The following is a 17,190-nucleotide window of genomic DNA, read 5'->3' as shown; positions in this document are numbered from 1 at the left end:
GTTGTTGTCTGCTTTCTTGTCCCATCCTAAACTTGACTGGTTTACTGATGGTGTTAATGGTAAATTGTTAGCCAATCTGGAGCATGGTGATATCATCTTTGCAGTTGTTTGTCACCAGATTTGGAAATGGAGGAATGTGGAGATTTTTGAAGGAGAAACGGTTATTATTCCTAACTTGGTTGATTTCTTCTCCAAGAAATTCTGCACTATTATTGATAGCTTTAAGGAGGACCCACTTGCTAGATCTATCCAGAAGAAGACGGTTCATCTCTTGGGCTGGTGTAAGCCTAGCAGAGGGATGGTGAAGTTAAACACAGATGGCTCTAGTCTAAAGGATGGAAAAATCGCTGATGGAGGAGTTCTGAGAGATGATGGTGGTGTTTGGGTTTCCGGGTTCGCTCAGAATCTTGGGATGGGTTCTTCCTTTTCTGCTGAGCTTTGGGGGATCTTTTCTGGCCTTAGACTTGCTAAGAGTCTGGGCTTGAAGAAGTTGCTTATGGAATCTGATAACCTCGAAGCTATCAAAATGATATCAGATGATAATGCTATTTGTTTGAATAGCCAGAATTTAATCAAAGGTATCAAAAGGATTTGTTCTTCCTTTGAGTCCATCAATTTCAGCCATATTTTCAGAGAACAGAATCGGGTGGCGGATCGTTTAGCAGCCGAGGGCCATGAGAAGATGATGGGAGTCACTACTTTCTCTTCTCCTCCTACTTTCCTTTCTTCTCTCCTTTTCTCCTCCTACTTTCCTTTCTTCTCTCCTTTTGGATGATGTGGTGGGGGTTAGCTTCCCTAGGCTAATCCCGGGTTAGGCCTCTTTTTGGTTTTTGTTTGTTTTTTCCTTTTTTTTCCTACAAAAAAAAAGATACGAGTACATGAAAATAGTAAGGATTAAAACCTTATTTATATATAGATCAAAGCCTAATATAAAATCCACAAAGGGAATAGAAAGACTACAAAGAGCAAAAGATGCCACAAAGGGAATAAAACGACTACAAAGAGCAAAAAATACCATAAAAGGTACAATTAAAATAAAAGGACAACAAAACTCATACTTCTTTCGAATCCAAATCTATCAGAAAGCATCTGTAAACCAATCATCATCATCTAATTTCTTACGACTATTCAAATCTGAGTCATTTCTGTTGGTGCAACTCCGTAGAACTATGGACCTACGTATAAGATAATACGCTTCCGCTTTTGCTAAACCCGAAAAAAGTGTAATGAAAGAGATATAGCTCACAGATGCAAATCAAACAGAAAAAATCCAAAGAAATGTATGAACTTCAACTGAAAAAAGAAACAAAACACCAATAAAAGCTAAAAAAGTAGAAATGGAGTCATAGATGGGAGGAGGAAGAATGAAGATCTAGTTTCTTTTTGTTACTCATTAAGCTTTAAAACTAAAGTGAGGCATGGTTTGGTTTGGAAGATAGAAGAAAAGATGAAGAAGTAGAAGAAGGAAGAAAAGAGAAGGGGACAGCGGAATTTCCCGAGAGAAGATTAACTTTATTTTCTTTATTAAGAATAAAATTGGTTAAAGGCACGATTGGTCACATGATTTTCATTGTTATCTCGAAATGATCAATCAACTTTAATTTGTATTAATAAAATTATTTAATTTTGGATTTTATTTCAATAAATCACTCCATCGACTTCAACAGGTAAAACACTATGAAAAAGTGACGGGACTGCCATATAAGTAATAGTCAAACTTTCATTAGACACCTTAGGAAGAGAAAGAGAGGGAGAAAGTGAAGGATAGGAGGAAATGAAGTTACAAGCAGGCTGGTAAAAAAAAAGAAAGATAAGGTTTTAGATTGGGAGAGGTTACGAGGGAAAGAGTTAATAGGGCATATACTTCTGAAAAAGTATGATTGAAACAACACGTGGCTGTCACTTAAATGACGGAGCGACACGTGATAACCACCTAGCTGATATGTGTTGTTTTGGTGGTTTAGGTGGCAATCACATATCGCTCCGTCGTCTAGGTGGCAGACACGTCACTTTTTCAAGGTTTTTTTTTGTTCTTAAAATTGCCAGAGTGACTTTATTAAGATAAATTGAAGCTGAGTAACCATAAAAGTTCAGTGACTAATAGTGTATTTACCCAGATAAAATTTAATGCTAACTTTTTTTTTTTTGTGAATGTCCTAACTTATAAAATGATCCAAAATTAACCATGACGTTTACAGAAAATATCAATTTTAGTTTTATGTTATAAAAAATTTGAAAGGTTAGTTTGATTATTATTTAACTGTTCCATTGTACTTTTCCAATATTAATTATGTCTAAAATATTTAATGTGTTACTAACACAATTACAAAAAAAATTATTAAAATGCTAACAACTAAGTCTGATGTATATTCTTCAAAAAAAAAAAAAGTCTGATGTATATAAATTAATCACAATTTTTTTATCAAAATGTCAAAAATGTTTATTTTGTTACTAATATAGTTACAAATAACTAGCTAAAAATGTAGAAAATTGTGTATCGATAAACTTGTTTAAAATGTCTGATATAAAAGTTAAATAAGAGTCATACCAGATGTTTTTTTAATTTTCAGTAATATAAGCCTAAAATCGATCTTACTTGAAGACGTTAAAATTAAAATTACATCATTTCACACGTTAGAGTTAAATCAGCGATTCTTATAAAACCATGTTAGGATTAAATTTTGGATAAATTATAATCATAGTATCTAAACCTTATCGATTTTCACATTTTGGTGCCTAAATTTTATTTTGTTATAAAAAAATACCTAAACTTAAGATAACTTGACTATTGACCTGCTACCGGTTAACTATTAAAAATATGGATAAATTACAACTATGATACCTGAACATGAGTTTCTTTCACACTTCAGCACCTAAACTTCATTTTTTGTACAAAAGACATAATTTGACCAGCTCTTTTACTTAAATATTAGACTCACTTAAGTTATAAAGACAATTTAACCTTTCCTTTCCTTCTCTATTCTTCTCATCCTTTCTTTCATTTTTTATTCTTATCTCTCTCAAACAAGTTTTCCCATACTAGAATAAAACCCACCACGGCCATATTTTTTTTATGTAAAAATGAAGTCTGGATATCAAAGTGTGAAAGAATATAAAGTTTAATTACCATGGTTGTAATTTACCCACATTTTTAATGGTTACATGTGATAGATATTATATTACTCCGTCAACTTAAATTTGGGTACTTTATTTTATGCAAAAATGAAGTCTACATACCAAAATATTTTTAAAAAAAAATCAAGTACTATGATTATAATTTACCAATTAAATTTATTGATGATCCTATTTATTTATTATGGGTGCCTTCTATGGTTACTTTGTTTTTGACAAAGTACCATTGCTTGGTGTGTTTTCACCATTGGATGATGCAGCATAAAATTAATCCAATGGTGAAAACACACAAAGTAAGGCTTACTTTGTAAAAAAACAAAGTAACCATAGCCTTTACCTTTATTATGTCCAATCAAATTTCATCATTATCCTATTTATTTATATCCTTCGATCATCTCTCTTTATTTTTTTGACTACAACCTTTCATGGATTGGAAGGGAGTATTTTGGCTGTTAATGATAGCCTAGAGATAAGAAATTCACAAATCTAAAAATTTAATAAATGTTTGATTTGAAAACATTAAAAATGAATTATTTTATCGTTTGACTAAAATAATTTAGGATTAGTATGCACTTTCAACTTGTCAAAAAGCTTGATTGGCACTCTGAATTTTTAAAGTATTTCAATAGTCTGAACTTGCATAAAATATTCAGTAAACCTCTAAACTTGCGTAAAATGTAATCAATTAATCACTCGGTTGCAAAAAAAAAAAAAAAAAAAAATCAAATATAAATACAAAAATAAAAGGATCAAAATTGGAGCATGTGGTTCTAATATTAACAAATACAAATTTTATAATTTAACAAGTAAAAACTTCATTTTTAATCTATTTCATGAATTATGTAATAACAATCTAAAACGATGTGTACAATACATATTCCACATTTAATTTGCTTTTTTACAATTGAATAATCAGTTAATTACATTTTACATAAGTTCAAGAAGCTAAATAAACATTTTATACAAGTTCGAGGTTATCGAGACACTTTAAAAGTTCCAAGCTTTTTGAACAAATAATTTACCGTTATTTTATTTTTTTATTTGAAAAACCTTCAAAGGTTATTTAGTTTCAAATAAAAATTATTAACACTAAATATAGTTAAATCAAAAAAATGTATTAAGCTAAAAAAATTAAAATAATTATCATCTATACGTATCACGTGTCAAAACCAATATCATGTAGCAAAAGTCAACAAAACTCAATCAATTTTTCATATTTGTATGAGTTAAATATCACCTACGAAAATAACTCAAATATTACCAAATGATACTGCATGTGACAAATAATAAAATTTTGGATACCAAAGACCTTCATTCCATTTTAAAAATGTCAAATTGATACTCAAAATCTATCAAGAAGACATTTAAATCTTTTTTTTTAAACAACAAATGTCGAGTGGAAATGCAAAACGAAGATACTTCGATGATAATGCTATAACGCTGGCTAAATGATGCGGAGTGAGAGTAAGATACAGACCGAAATTACATTAGTAAAGCAATGCTGTGTGTTCAGGAAATATCTGATTGGAATGTATAAAATATACTATCTTAGTAGCTAACCAGAGACTCATTTTCGTGACGAAACATGCACGCCTTCATTGAGCTTGTACGACCTCGACCGACGTTAGTCATCTGTATATACTATCTACAAAGCTGATTCAGTGTGTTGTGTATGTATTCCTCAACTGTCACCAAACATCAGTGATGATACCCCTGGAAATCTCCTCTTCTAGAAGTGGGCATTAGCTCCTCTGTCACCCATTCAAATAGTAGTTAGATTCAAGTCAATATGAGAATACTCACTTCATGAAAGAGCAGCACAGAGAAATTACTTAACCATTGCCCCCGAGGTACTTCCTAAAATGAAACACAAGTCCCAAAACTATTAGTATAAAATGACGAGTAATTAGAGTCATAAAAGTTTGGACAGTATATCCAAATTAGTGCAGCGACCCAAAGGAACACCACTGGCAAAACCATGTTTTCCAAAAACGAAAACACCAATTTTCAAGCCTAGAACTAAGTTTGCATGCTTGCTTGCGCAAAGAAATATGTATGGCATTTAGAAGTACAGGATGAAAAAAAAGAAGCTAGTACTTATCCGCTTCTATGAGTTTCGACAGGTTACCAACAAACTTCATTCTGAATTTAGTTAAACGGTAAACACAATTTGCTGGGAGAAACAGCATCCAATAACTAGCAAGATTATATTACTGTTATTATTATCACTATATAAGATCTCCTAGTAGCTGCACTAATTTTTGGTGAAGTTCACAACATTAGGACCTAGGAAGCAGGACACTCCGACACTCCATGACACGCACCCGACACTCCAAAATAAGTGTTCCTTCTTTTCCTTTTCCTTTTCATTTTTAATGGGGACACTCATAGTTATTAAAGGCGCATGGCGCACTAAGGCGCAAGGGGTCCTGGCTGCATGGCGCACTAAGGCGGAAGGGGTCCTGGCTGCATGGAGCACGGCGATGGCGCGCACCATAGCGAGACAAGGCGCACTTTCAAAATTAAAAATTATAAACTATAAAACTAACATAAAAATGCAATGAATAATAAATTATGAAAATATCATAAGCATAAATAAATTTTGAAATGCAAAATAAACTCCATATTAGAAAGATAAAGTTGAATACTAAATCCGTAGTGCTTTTCTTTCTACTAGACTTCTGTTGTTTCAATCCGTAGTCTTTTCTTTCTACTAGACTTCTTCCTCTTATAAAATACAATGACTCTGTCTCTTCCTCTTCAAACCATAAACATGCTGTCTCTTCCTCTTCAAATCATAAACGTACTCTGTTTCTTCCTCTACTAATAATAAAGGTATAATCTCTTCTCTTCTAATAAATGTATAATCTCTCTCTTTTAATAACTTTTTTTTAATAAAACTGCCCCTAACTGCCAAACATTCCAGAAAAAACTGCTCCTAACTGCCAAACATTCCAGAAAACTGCCTCTAACTGCCAAGGCGTGCCTTGATGCGCCTTTGGCAACTGCTCTTGGCGCAAAATAGCGCACAAGGCGCGCGCCATGGCGATTGCGCCTCGCCATGGCAGCCCCATGGCGCTAAGGCCTGCGCCTGGTGTGCCATGCACCATAGGCGCGCCATTAATAACTATGGGGACACTTCTGGGACACGGATTCTAAGTTAATTAAGTAGAATATAGGGGTATTTTTTTAATAATTTTACAAAAAAAAGGATTGATATATACAAAAATAAAATAAAACCCTAATAAAAAAATAGAAATCAAAATTTAATGAAAAGAATATAGCAGCCGTCCTTTTTTGGCAGTTTAAATAGTTTGAAGTATTAAATGTTTCTTTTTGATGAATTAATGACTTATATTATTATGGATGTTATTTATGATTTATGATGACTAATGAATGTTATTTATGATTTATATATAAATTTGGCGTGTCCCAGCCATACCCGTGTATCATACTTTTTTTAAATGATGTTTGCCGCACCCGCACCCGTACGAGTACCCGTTTCGGTGCTTCCTAGATTAGGACTATATAAACAAAAATTCTAATCAAGATCTATGTGTTTGAGTATGTCTTACCGTGTTCTTCTTCTTCGTCTCCATTTTGACTTGTGAAGAAAGGAGTGAGATAGTTCCTGTCTAATTCTGTGAATGATGCAGCACTGCATGCACGAAGAAGTAACCAAAAGAAAACAAGAAAAATCATAAGCTAAAATTTGAAACATTGTCAGGAAGCCAAGCTTGAAGCTTCAGAATTCACCTCCTGTGGAACTCTTTAAGCTTCATCTTGAACCGGTTCCCGGATGTTGAACCCTCCTCATCATAAGAGGGAACAATGTAAACATTATTCCCCTCAAGACTCTGAAAACAGATAACAGGATTTGGTCAGTGACGTGTTGATAGCATAGCAACTCCCCTTAATCAACTATTTGACCTTATCAAACTGAACAATTTTGTAAACACTCAGTATACGAATGAAAGTAAGGCAGGAGCTGAGATTGCTGCGTGATGCTTGGCATAAGATCATTTCACATTGACCCCACATATTCTTTTACCCAAAACTGCTCGCATTACCCAAAAATGATGTGCCCAAACAAAAAGGAATTCAAATATCATAATTAGCTTTCTTCACGTGACATACATGACATATTGATACCAAATCAAATACGATGTCAAGATCCCCTTAGAAGTTAAAACTACTGGAAATGAATAGTGGGAGAGGTGAGGTTCTAATCCCAATATGAGTTAGCAAACAACTCACGTTGACCATGGCATAAACTTAAGTTTTGGACCAAAAATACCACATCTAACATGTGGAGTTCTTATGTTCTACACTACCCAAACTTATTCCATTGAATTAAACTCCTGAGCATGAGAGGAAGCTGCCACACTTAATTCCAATGAACGTAATGCACTTGAACATTATTGAACTGCTAGGATCTCCCAACTTCTCCCCAAGAAAAGTAACAGAAGAATCCAGACTTGCCAAAAATGTAATCAATGGCCAATACTTTAGAAGAAAAAAAGCACGTTAGTGTATAATGTACAAACATATTTCAGTTGCGAAGAACCAAAAACAGGCAGACATTATATATATATATATATATATATTTGGCAGGAATTACTTCAGCGAAGGGACTCTCATGGCCATCTCCAACAACATGCAACGCTTCCAACATCGTACCAGTTGAACCTCCAATCAACAAAACCTGATAAATTATTCAGAACTTTAGAAACTGAAAAATGAGTCTAATATAACTTGCATTTACAACTCATATCGAACAATAACCAAGAAAACTTTTAAACAGAAAGGCCAAATGGTTAAATTGAGTCTGTTCGCCAACATTATTCATAATACCACATGTGTCTTAGCTTTCTATCATTATCAGAAATAGTTTATTCAATTTCATGTTTGTATTCAAGTTAACGAAAATAAATAAATAAATAAAATGCAAGAGCCGTAAGTTCTAGAGACAATGAAAAAGAAATGAAAAAGCGTGAATCAGTTTGTTGACCAGAAATATTCCCTACAAACTGGAACTGGATTAAAAAAAAAGGAAAATCTATATCGTATAGAAAACATCAAGCAGCAAGAGAGGAACAAAGACGACACAAATCAAGCTCATAGATCTGAGGCACACAGCAGTTCATAAATGGACAGATTGTCTTCCAAGAACCAGCAACTCTGAACATAGTGATTGATGGAAACTCAATCACAAACGCAGATTAAGAAAACACTAATATGAAGAAATAGAATTTATATGATATTGATAACTAAAGAACAATGAAAAGGAATATCTAATACAAAAGAACTGTCTCCAGCTAACCCTGATTCACGTGTCCTTTCTATTCCATGATTACCCTTAATTCTCATGTTGGCATTACCTATCACATTCTCCATCAGTGATCAGGTCAGATTCTAAGGACAGTTGTCCAAGTCCAACATGTAAATATGGAACCAAATCCTGCCATAGCAGTTGGCACTCCTTTGAAGAAAAAAATTAAGAAAAATAGAAAGAAAAACTAAAATTCATTATTTGGAATAGTCTACTAAATATACAAGCTATGAATCCTCTAGCTATTTAAAATAACATTCATTAAGAACAAAATATTGTTTTTAAGTTATGGCTGATGTACTAGATAATGTCATATTAGTACTAAAAGAAACAGACATCTGAAGACTGAAAACCCCCATATTTTTAAGTCCCTCAACTTTTTTTTATTGAGTCCCTATTATTCAGTGTTATTCACTGGGTGCTAATCAAACATGGTGTGAAATATAATTAAATGAGTTGATTAGAAGTGATGATAAATAGGATCATTAAAAAATGTAGGGTTCATGAAAGCTTGCTCTTTCTTTTGAATCCAGACTCTTTCTTCTATAGGGCGGCCCGGTGCACTACGCGTCCCCGCTGAGCGAGGGTCCGGGGAGGGGTCCCACCACAAGGGTGTACTGGGAGCAAGCCTTCCCCTACCAATTTATTTGGCAAGAGGCCGCTCCTAAGACTCGAACCCGTGACCTCTTGGTCACACGACAACAACGTTTACCGTTGCGCCAAGGCCCCTCAGACTCTTTCTTCTATAAGATTAAGAAAAACACTAAGCAAATTTGTGTGAATTGAAGAAAGTATTTTTTAATTCCTTTTATAAAAAGTGAATCTCATGATCCTCCTGACAAACTGTCACATATGTGCAAAAGAAGAAGGATTAAAATGACTCTTTACCATCCTTAGCTATCATTCGATCTATTTAGTGAATTGCTTATTTAAGGTAGGTTACATTTCCTTTTCTTATTTAAGGTATGTTAGAATTATTAGAGTGATTTAAGGTAGATTGTATTTCCTATTCCTATTTAAAGTAGGTTAGAATTATTAGAGAGATGAATTTGTTAGGCCATCTTTACTTACCTTTTCCCTATTTAAGAGAATCAACATGTACTAATTCATTATGCAATTGATTAATGAAATCTTTATTTCTTTCTTCTAAATTCTCTCTCTATTCTCTGTTTATCTCAATCTCTCTCTAACCTTCTCTCTTCTTCTTTTCTCCTAAGATCTTTTCTGCCCTAATCTTACTGTCAGAAATCCTAATCCTGACATTGGTATCAGAGATTTCCTTCCTCTGCCCATGGAAGAAATTGATCGACGATGGGAACAGATTTGCAAGGAGCAACATGACTCTAATCAGCGATGGGAACTTCTTCGCAAGAAGCAACAAGACTCTCTTGAATAAATCTGTAAATCCCTCTCAAATTTGTCTCAATTGATTCTAGAAACTCAAGGAGTTTCAAATCCCTCTTCTATTGCCTACCCGTTGTTTGATGTAATGCCTGAGAACAAAGAAGAGGAAACCTTGCAAACCACCCTCCAACTGTTTAATGAAATGCCACAAAAGAAAATAGAATTGGAAGGTCTCTATTTGCAAGGAAAAGTTGAAGATGTGCTAGAGCAGCCTTCTCTAAGGAAGCAGGTCACTGTTGAAATTGTTAAGGAGGGTCTGTTTGGAAGGGCAAGCCCCTTCATTATTGAGTCTTACTCTCTACCATGTCCCATCATTCCTTTAAATATTGGGATTAAGAGATCCTACTACCCTAGAGCATTGCAAGCAGCCCTTAGGCAAGACAAAGATGATAGGGAAGAATTGCAACCTAAACCGCCATTCAAATCCCCAATAACCACCCTAAACACCCAAAACAATCTGAAACCTAACCCGACTTTCAGATCTCCAATCACCTCAAACACACTGAAAATCCTTCCTGAAACTAATATGCCTTCAGTGATCAAACATAAAACTTAAGATGTCAGAACCCAAAACTTTCCTACTTCTATTGAGAAAACACATAGCTTATGCTGGAATTTTAAGAAGAGAAATTTTCCGGGTCATCTTCGTGTTCCGCTACAAATTCAATGGGCTGTTTCCGTTGCAGAACCCTTTCAAGTTCACTGATCTCCATATTTCTGACATTCTTGGGGTCAAGAATGCTCTTAAGGGGGAAGTATTGTCACATATGTGCAAAAGAAGAAGGATTAAAATGGCTCTTTACCATCCTTAGCTGTCATTCTATCTATTTAGTGAATTGCTGTAATTCATATTCTTATTTAAGGTATGTTAGAATTATTAGAGTGATTTAAGGTAGATTGTATTTCCTATTCCTATTTAAGGTAGGTTAGAATTATTAGAGAGATGAATTTGTTAGGCCATCTTTACTTTCCTTTTCCCTATTTAAGAGAATCAACATGTACTAATTCATTATGCAATTGATTAATGAAATCTTTATTTCTTTCTTCTAAATTCTCTCTCTATTCTCTCTTTTCTCTGTTTATCTCAATCTCTCTCTAACCTTCTCTCTTCTTCTCTTCTCCTACGATCTTTTCTGCTCTAATCTTACTAGGATTAGGATTTCTGACAGTAAGATTAGAGCAGACAAGATCTTAGGAGAAGAAAAGAAGAGAAAAGGTTAGAGAGAGATTGAGATAAACAGAGAAAAGAGAGAATAGAGAGAGAATTTAGAAGAAAGAAATAAAGATTTCATTAATCAATTGCATAATGAATTAGTACATGTTGATTCTCTTAAATAGGGAAAAGGTAAGTAAAGATGGCCTAACAAATTCATCTCTCTAATAATTCTAACCTACCTTAAATAGGAATAGGAAATACAATCTACCTTAAATCACTCTAATAATTCTAACATACCTTAAATAAGAAAAGGAAATACAACCTACCTTAAATAAGAATATGAATTACAGCTATTCACTAAATAGATAGAATGACAGCTAAGGATGGTAAAGAGCCATTTTAATCCTTCTTCTTTTGCACATATGTGACACAAACTCAAACCCGTTGCAATGAATCACCCAAAGTAACCCTCTACCCAATTTACCTTTCTAGATCTATGACGTTTCCTTGACTAGATGTAGAGAATAATAAGGTTTGGACCTAAATAGGAGAGGTCAAACTTCAAATTGAATTGAAACCATTAGATTCTCTTCAAAATGTTAAGACACGGTTTTCTTCTTTCCTCGAATTTTTGCCAACCCTATTGCATATGCTCCAGAACTACTACTTGTTCCGGTATATGTCTTCTTCTATGGTACTATTAGGAAGCTTTTATTATTATTTGGGGATTTCGTTTCCCATTAGAACCACTTAAAACATCATTTTCTTCTATCCTATTAGTATTTGGTTAAGAATGTTCCTAGTCTAGAATTCCAAATCCTAGTAATATAAGGTCATCTTAGTCTACAGTAGAAGATGTGCCACTTTGTTATTTGGAAGATATTTCAGACAGCTTTTTATGAGAAATAGCTGTATTTGTGTCTATTTCTAAATAGGATTCTTCCATATTGTGGTCGTCATATGGGAAACTTCTATCATTGTTTTGTGATAATGAGGCTGCGATTATATAGCTCATGATCCAGCCCAATATGATCAAACAAAATATGTAAGACATTAATCGAAATGTCATCATCAATTAAAAGATGATCAATAGCCTCCTAAATCTTTCACATGTTAATTCAGAAGAATAGCACACTGATGTCTTAATTGAGGTGAGTTAGGGGCGCAAATTGTTTCATGCCCTAGTTTGCAAGTTGGGTATACGGGATCCCCATACACCAATTGATACCCCCCATTAGATACTAGGCATAAAAAGAGAAGAAGGGAGAAACATAACCTAGTCGCTAAAATAACCCCAACCCCAAGTCAGCCCACTCTCTCAGGTTTGTAGCTCTTCTTCCTTAGTTGTTTTCCCCTAACCTAGCTTAGAAGTATCCTCAAAATTTCCAACTTAATCAATAGCAATCGGTCATAAATGACATTATGTAATTATTTAAGACAAATTGCATCATGTAAATATTCTATGACCCTCAAATTTGACAGATATCCCAAGTGCTTCATTTTTATCGACAGACTGAACATGCCTACCGTTAATACAACTATAGCTGTGGTTGCCGTGAAAATTGTTTGTCCATGTCCTTCTGGAAGATCATGCACTGATTGCAAAGCAAGGGCAAAAGCCATAGCACCTCGAAGTCCTACCCACATCAAAAACAAATTGTAGTCAACTATACCAAAGAAAGAGAATTTATCAAGTAGTGAAGACCCCTATTCTTACCACTATACCAAAGAGCTTTCTGATGTTTTAAAGGTATTTGCCGATGTGCAGGCCTAACCAAATTGACCAAATATGCACAAGAAAAGACATTTGCTGCCCTACAAAAATTATTATAAAGCTTGGTCAGTAGTTTCCGGAAACAACTTACCATTAAAATAATTTGGTAAACATTGCCACATACAAAATCAGGTAAAAAAAATCAATATTTTTACCTTGCAACTCCAATAAAGATCTGCAATATTCATCATGCTAGCTAAGGAATAACAGTGTCATGTCAAAGTGGTGACTTATGAACAAACAGTACAAAAGGATACAATTGAGAAAAAGATAAATCCAACATGAGACCAGCTATGTTGTTCCATTGCAATATCAAACCCCATGTAAATAAATCTGCAGATCAGACAAAAAAAAAGTCAGTTCCTGATTAGACTGCTACACATTTAGAAATTCAATTGCAATATGAGCAACATAAACTATGCTTCCTTACACAAATGCTTCCGCTAGTGATGATATCAAATGAAAAAATGCAGAAACGAATCGCTGAGAATTTTCTGACAAATTTGAGTAGGTATAATGCTTCATGACCTGACATATACATATTTTTCCATCAGAAATCCATCACTAATAGATGATTTAGACAGTAAAATTCCAAAATATGGACTTACTATTCCTGTGAATAATATTGACACGATTCCAGAAAGCCCAACACCTTCAGCAAGCATGTAACTAGGAGCGCAAAGAAACTTTTACATAAATGGACAAGAAATTTACCAAACATATATATAAAAAATCACAATGTGAAAGTAGCCAAAGAGAAAGCTTACGAGAAATATGGAAAAAGAACAACAAGGCAGCACTCCAAGTTTTGAAGACTGAAGAGGCAATGGCACACAAGTCAGAGTCAGGATAATTTATATATCTGTAAATCAGCGAAAGCTGGCACACAAAAGAATTGCACCAAGATAGGTACTCACTTATCAATATCCAAACCAGCATACTTGAAAAGGTACAGGAATTAAGGCTTCACAGTGTATTTCAAAACTATTTGACTTGAACGTAAGTATTAAATGATAATAAAGAATGAATGGAAAAAGGATATCAATGCAGAAGTAAATCCAACTCCTACACCTGTCAACAAAATGTACTGAGCCGTCAATATGAGCCCACAAATTCTTAACAATCAAACCACAAACTAGAGATATTTCTTAGAAGTACATGGAAAAGAGATTGCTAAGACTGACCAGCAGACATTGAGCCAACAAATGTCTCAAGAAACCTGACAGTCAACATGACGAAATTTGGTCCAGATGAAGAACTTTTCACCAAGGACATAGTCCTGAACAACAAAAAGTTACATAATTCCGACTGAATGTTCATCAAATTGTATCTGCTTCTGCTGAGAACATATTACAAGAATCTTACTGACCTGTACAAGGATATTGCCATCTACCAATTTTGGAAACACAAAACAATAATGTCATCAAGAAAATTTAGTCAGAGTTTCAAGCAGTGAAAGATGAGTTATAACAAACACTTTAATGAAAAAAAGTATGAAGCAACTAAAGCTTACTGCATCATTCAAGACAGATTCTCCAAAGACCAAAGCATAAAGGTTCATATCTGTGCCAAGTTCCTGCAATTAAGGAAATCATACCCGGACTGTGAATTAATCAATACAGATATTAAACACTTGCATATTAGAATCTGATTATCCCCAACAACATTCATCATTCAAATAAAAGATCGCATGCGATGCTGGGTTAGAATTTAGCAATGCTAACCTATGATGCACGGAAACGGAAACGGGAAACGCGATTTCTAAAAAACATAGGAAACAGAAACGTGGGGGAAACGTGTAAATATTAAAAATATAGGGGCATATTTATAGATATTAAAAAATATAAAAATAATCATAAATTATAAATACATGAACTAATTATTGGTAAAATGAAAACAAATTAATTAAAAAACTACCAATTTAATAAAATAAACATGTTACTAATATCAAGTACCAATTACTTAATAAAAACAAATATGTATAAATACCAAATTGTGTAAAATTAAAGTCTCTAGGTAAACAGTAAAAAAAAGAAATAGCACTACTTAAATAATAAACAATATAAAAAGTCCAAGTCCAACCAACCCATTCCAGAAGCCTCTTTCCATCACACCATTCAAGAAGGCACAGAAAAATAAAAACAGAGAACAAATTACCAACTACGAAGAACTTGATACCAAACTAGTATTGTGATTTCCAAAACCAGTCGAAGAAGAAGCAATTGCAATCGCCACTTGAAAAGAAGAAACCCCAGACCAGACTAACAACCCAGACCAGATAAAGAAGAAAAAATCGCAAAACTCAGAAGAAGAAGAAAGTCTGGAGATCGATTTCAGTATGAACCGCTTGAGTTTAGACAGTGAATCTCTTTCAGATTTTGGAAACGCGTACCATATTTTTTTTATTTACAGAAACGTGCCCGGAAACGGTTCGTTTCCGTTTCAGGGCGTTTCCGCTTCCCACATCTTGTGGAAACGTAGAAACGCTACTTCCACAACGTTTCCGTGCTTCATAGATGCTAACCTTATCTAATGGCCTTATATTGGCCATTAGATAACAATCGTATTGGCTTCATATGAATGCCATCTCTTGTGATAGAGAATGTGGCATTATCCCAACCTACCTCCACTTTTAACCTATGTTGCAAGGAAACTCTTTTTCATTAGCGTTTCCGCGTTTCGTATCCGTATCCGTTTCCGTTTCCATTTTCCAGCTAATTTTTCTTAGAAATAATGTTTCCCGGTATCCGTTTCGTTTCCCGTTTCCGTGCATCATAGCTTTTAACATATGTATGGATGCTTAAGTACAATTTAACACTTCAACACATATAATGAAAGAATGCTAAACTACCTGAAATATGGATAAAACAGTGACAGGATCTGTGGCTGATATGAGAGCTCCAAACATTAGACATTCAACTAATGGAAGTCTATACATGAGGAACACGAGGCCGCCAAGGTAACTGAACCACAAAGCGGTGAAAAGGAATGAGCAAAAGACATTTATTTGTTGTAGATGCAAGTAAAATTGAAAAAATTGATGTATATGTAAATAGAAAGCACTGTATCCTTACACCAAAAAACCTGTAACAACTGAAGCCACAAAGGTCCCTAGGATAGCGAATGTGACAATGGCTCCAAAGTTGGAGAAGAATGGTTTCTGTGAAAAGGCACAACAGAAGACAGATCATTCGTAACAATTTCAGGACATTTTACAAAGCATCAAATTTACAAACAGCGGAGAGAGACAGTAGATTACTCACAGGTGATAAGCTGAATCCGGATTCAGTACCAACACATATGTCAAGGAAAATAATATAATATGTAGAAATGGCAATCAAATATTGATGTATAATTAAAGATGACACATGGACAGTAGAAAAAGCAGCAAATAAACTGTGAGATTGGATATAAAATAATAGGAGGTAGCAAAAACAGGAAAAAGAACTCCTCGTGGAAATTAAACCATGCCCTGAATGCAAAAATCAAGTTCTGTGTCATATGCTCACTTCAATGCCAAAGGGAAAAACAAAAATAATAGTATTCACAGGGAGACAACGGACCTGATGCTTGTTTCTGTATTTGAAATATTAGCGAGTCCACCTACAGTTAGACCTAAAGCAAACACTATTTCAGAAACCCTGAAGTAAAACTAAAATCATGAGACTAACTTTTCACTTTAAATTACTAGAAAGAGAAAGATACCAATGAGAAGAGAAGCACTGGCTTCCGGCATATAATAAATTTTGTGGCGGCGAAGAACATGACCTAGGACGAAGGAGAGAACGAGCATCATGATCTGAAGGAGTATTCCTACTCCTGCGGCCTGTTGCTCTTTTCCAGGATGCGAATCAGTAGGTGATATCCGCAATTCCTCCACGCCCACACCAATCGACCCCATATTTCTACTTCCTCGGACGTTACTACGACCTAAATGCGTTTACGAAGCGCTATAACTGTAACTAGAGCTGAATGAATTGCAGAAATACAAGAACCAGTGGCTATTTGAAGCAATAATGAATGCAGTAAAGAATCTATGCGATAACCAGAAGGAGAATATGAAATTTGAGAGTTAACGAGGTCAAATTGGTCAACCTAGAGTTTCGATTCGAGGAAAAAAATTGATTCTCCCATGAAATGCGTAATCGTTATGTTCCAGTGAGAAGCAGTCGAAGATGAAAATTGAGAAGTAATTTTACAATATAACAGGAAATAGAATAAAATTAGAGAAGAACCTGTTATCCGCGAAGAGGAATCGCCGGCGAAGCCCTGGATTAGTCAAGCTGATCATGAGCTCCGCGACTGCAACGGTGGAGAAAGACGATTGGGCTAAAAGTTCTTGATTCTAAAGTTAAATTTAATGAATTATTATTTTTTATGGTAAATTTAATG

General features: G+C 34.5%; 1 protein-coding gene across 2 annotated transcripts; it reads right to left on the bottom strand.

The window, feature by feature from the left end:
* Positions 1-4,529: 4,529 nt before the first annotated feature.
* LOC136229065 (sodium/hydrogen exchanger 6-like) lies at positions 4,530-17,190 on the bottom strand. 2 transcript variants are annotated; one of them, XM_066017630.1, is made up of 23 exons: positions 17,034-17,190; positions 16,504-16,728; positions 16,362-16,413; positions 16,211-16,270; positions 16,062-16,086; positions 15,873-15,958; positions 15,650-15,761; positions 14,312-14,374; positions 14,168-14,187; positions 13,983-14,077; positions 13,841-13,869; positions 13,716-13,747; positions 13,566-13,613; positions 13,407-13,467; positions 13,229-13,326; positions 13,056-13,131; positions 12,954-12,973; positions 12,742-12,839; positions 12,552-12,661; positions 7,754-7,837; positions 6,889-6,989; positions 6,708-6,790; positions 4,530-4,883 (listed from the first exon to the last, which is right to left on the bottom strand). In XM_066017630.1, the coding sequence occupies exons 2-23, from the start codon at positions 16,697-16,699 to the stop codon at positions 4,831-4,833; spliced, it is 1,602 nt and encodes a 533-aa protein (XP_065873702.1). In that variant the 5' UTR covers positions 16,700-16,728; positions 17,034-17,190; the 3' UTR covers positions 4,530-4,830. The 2 variants fall into 2 exon arrangements, with proteins under 2 accessions (XP_065873702.1, XP_065873703.1); XM_066017631.1 differs by having other exon boundaries at positions 16,504-16,754; positions 17,034-17,181.

This window comes from Euphorbia lathyris, chromosome 5 (assembly GCF_963576675.1).
Source record: "Euphorbia lathyris chromosome 5, ddEupLath1.1, whole genome shotgun sequence".
NCBI lineage: Eukaryota > Viridiplantae > Streptophyta > Magnoliopsida > Malpighiales > Euphorbiaceae > Euphorbia > Euphorbia lathyris.
Note: the sequence above shows the minus strand (reverse complement) of the source record. Positions and strands in the feature narration are given on the sequence as shown.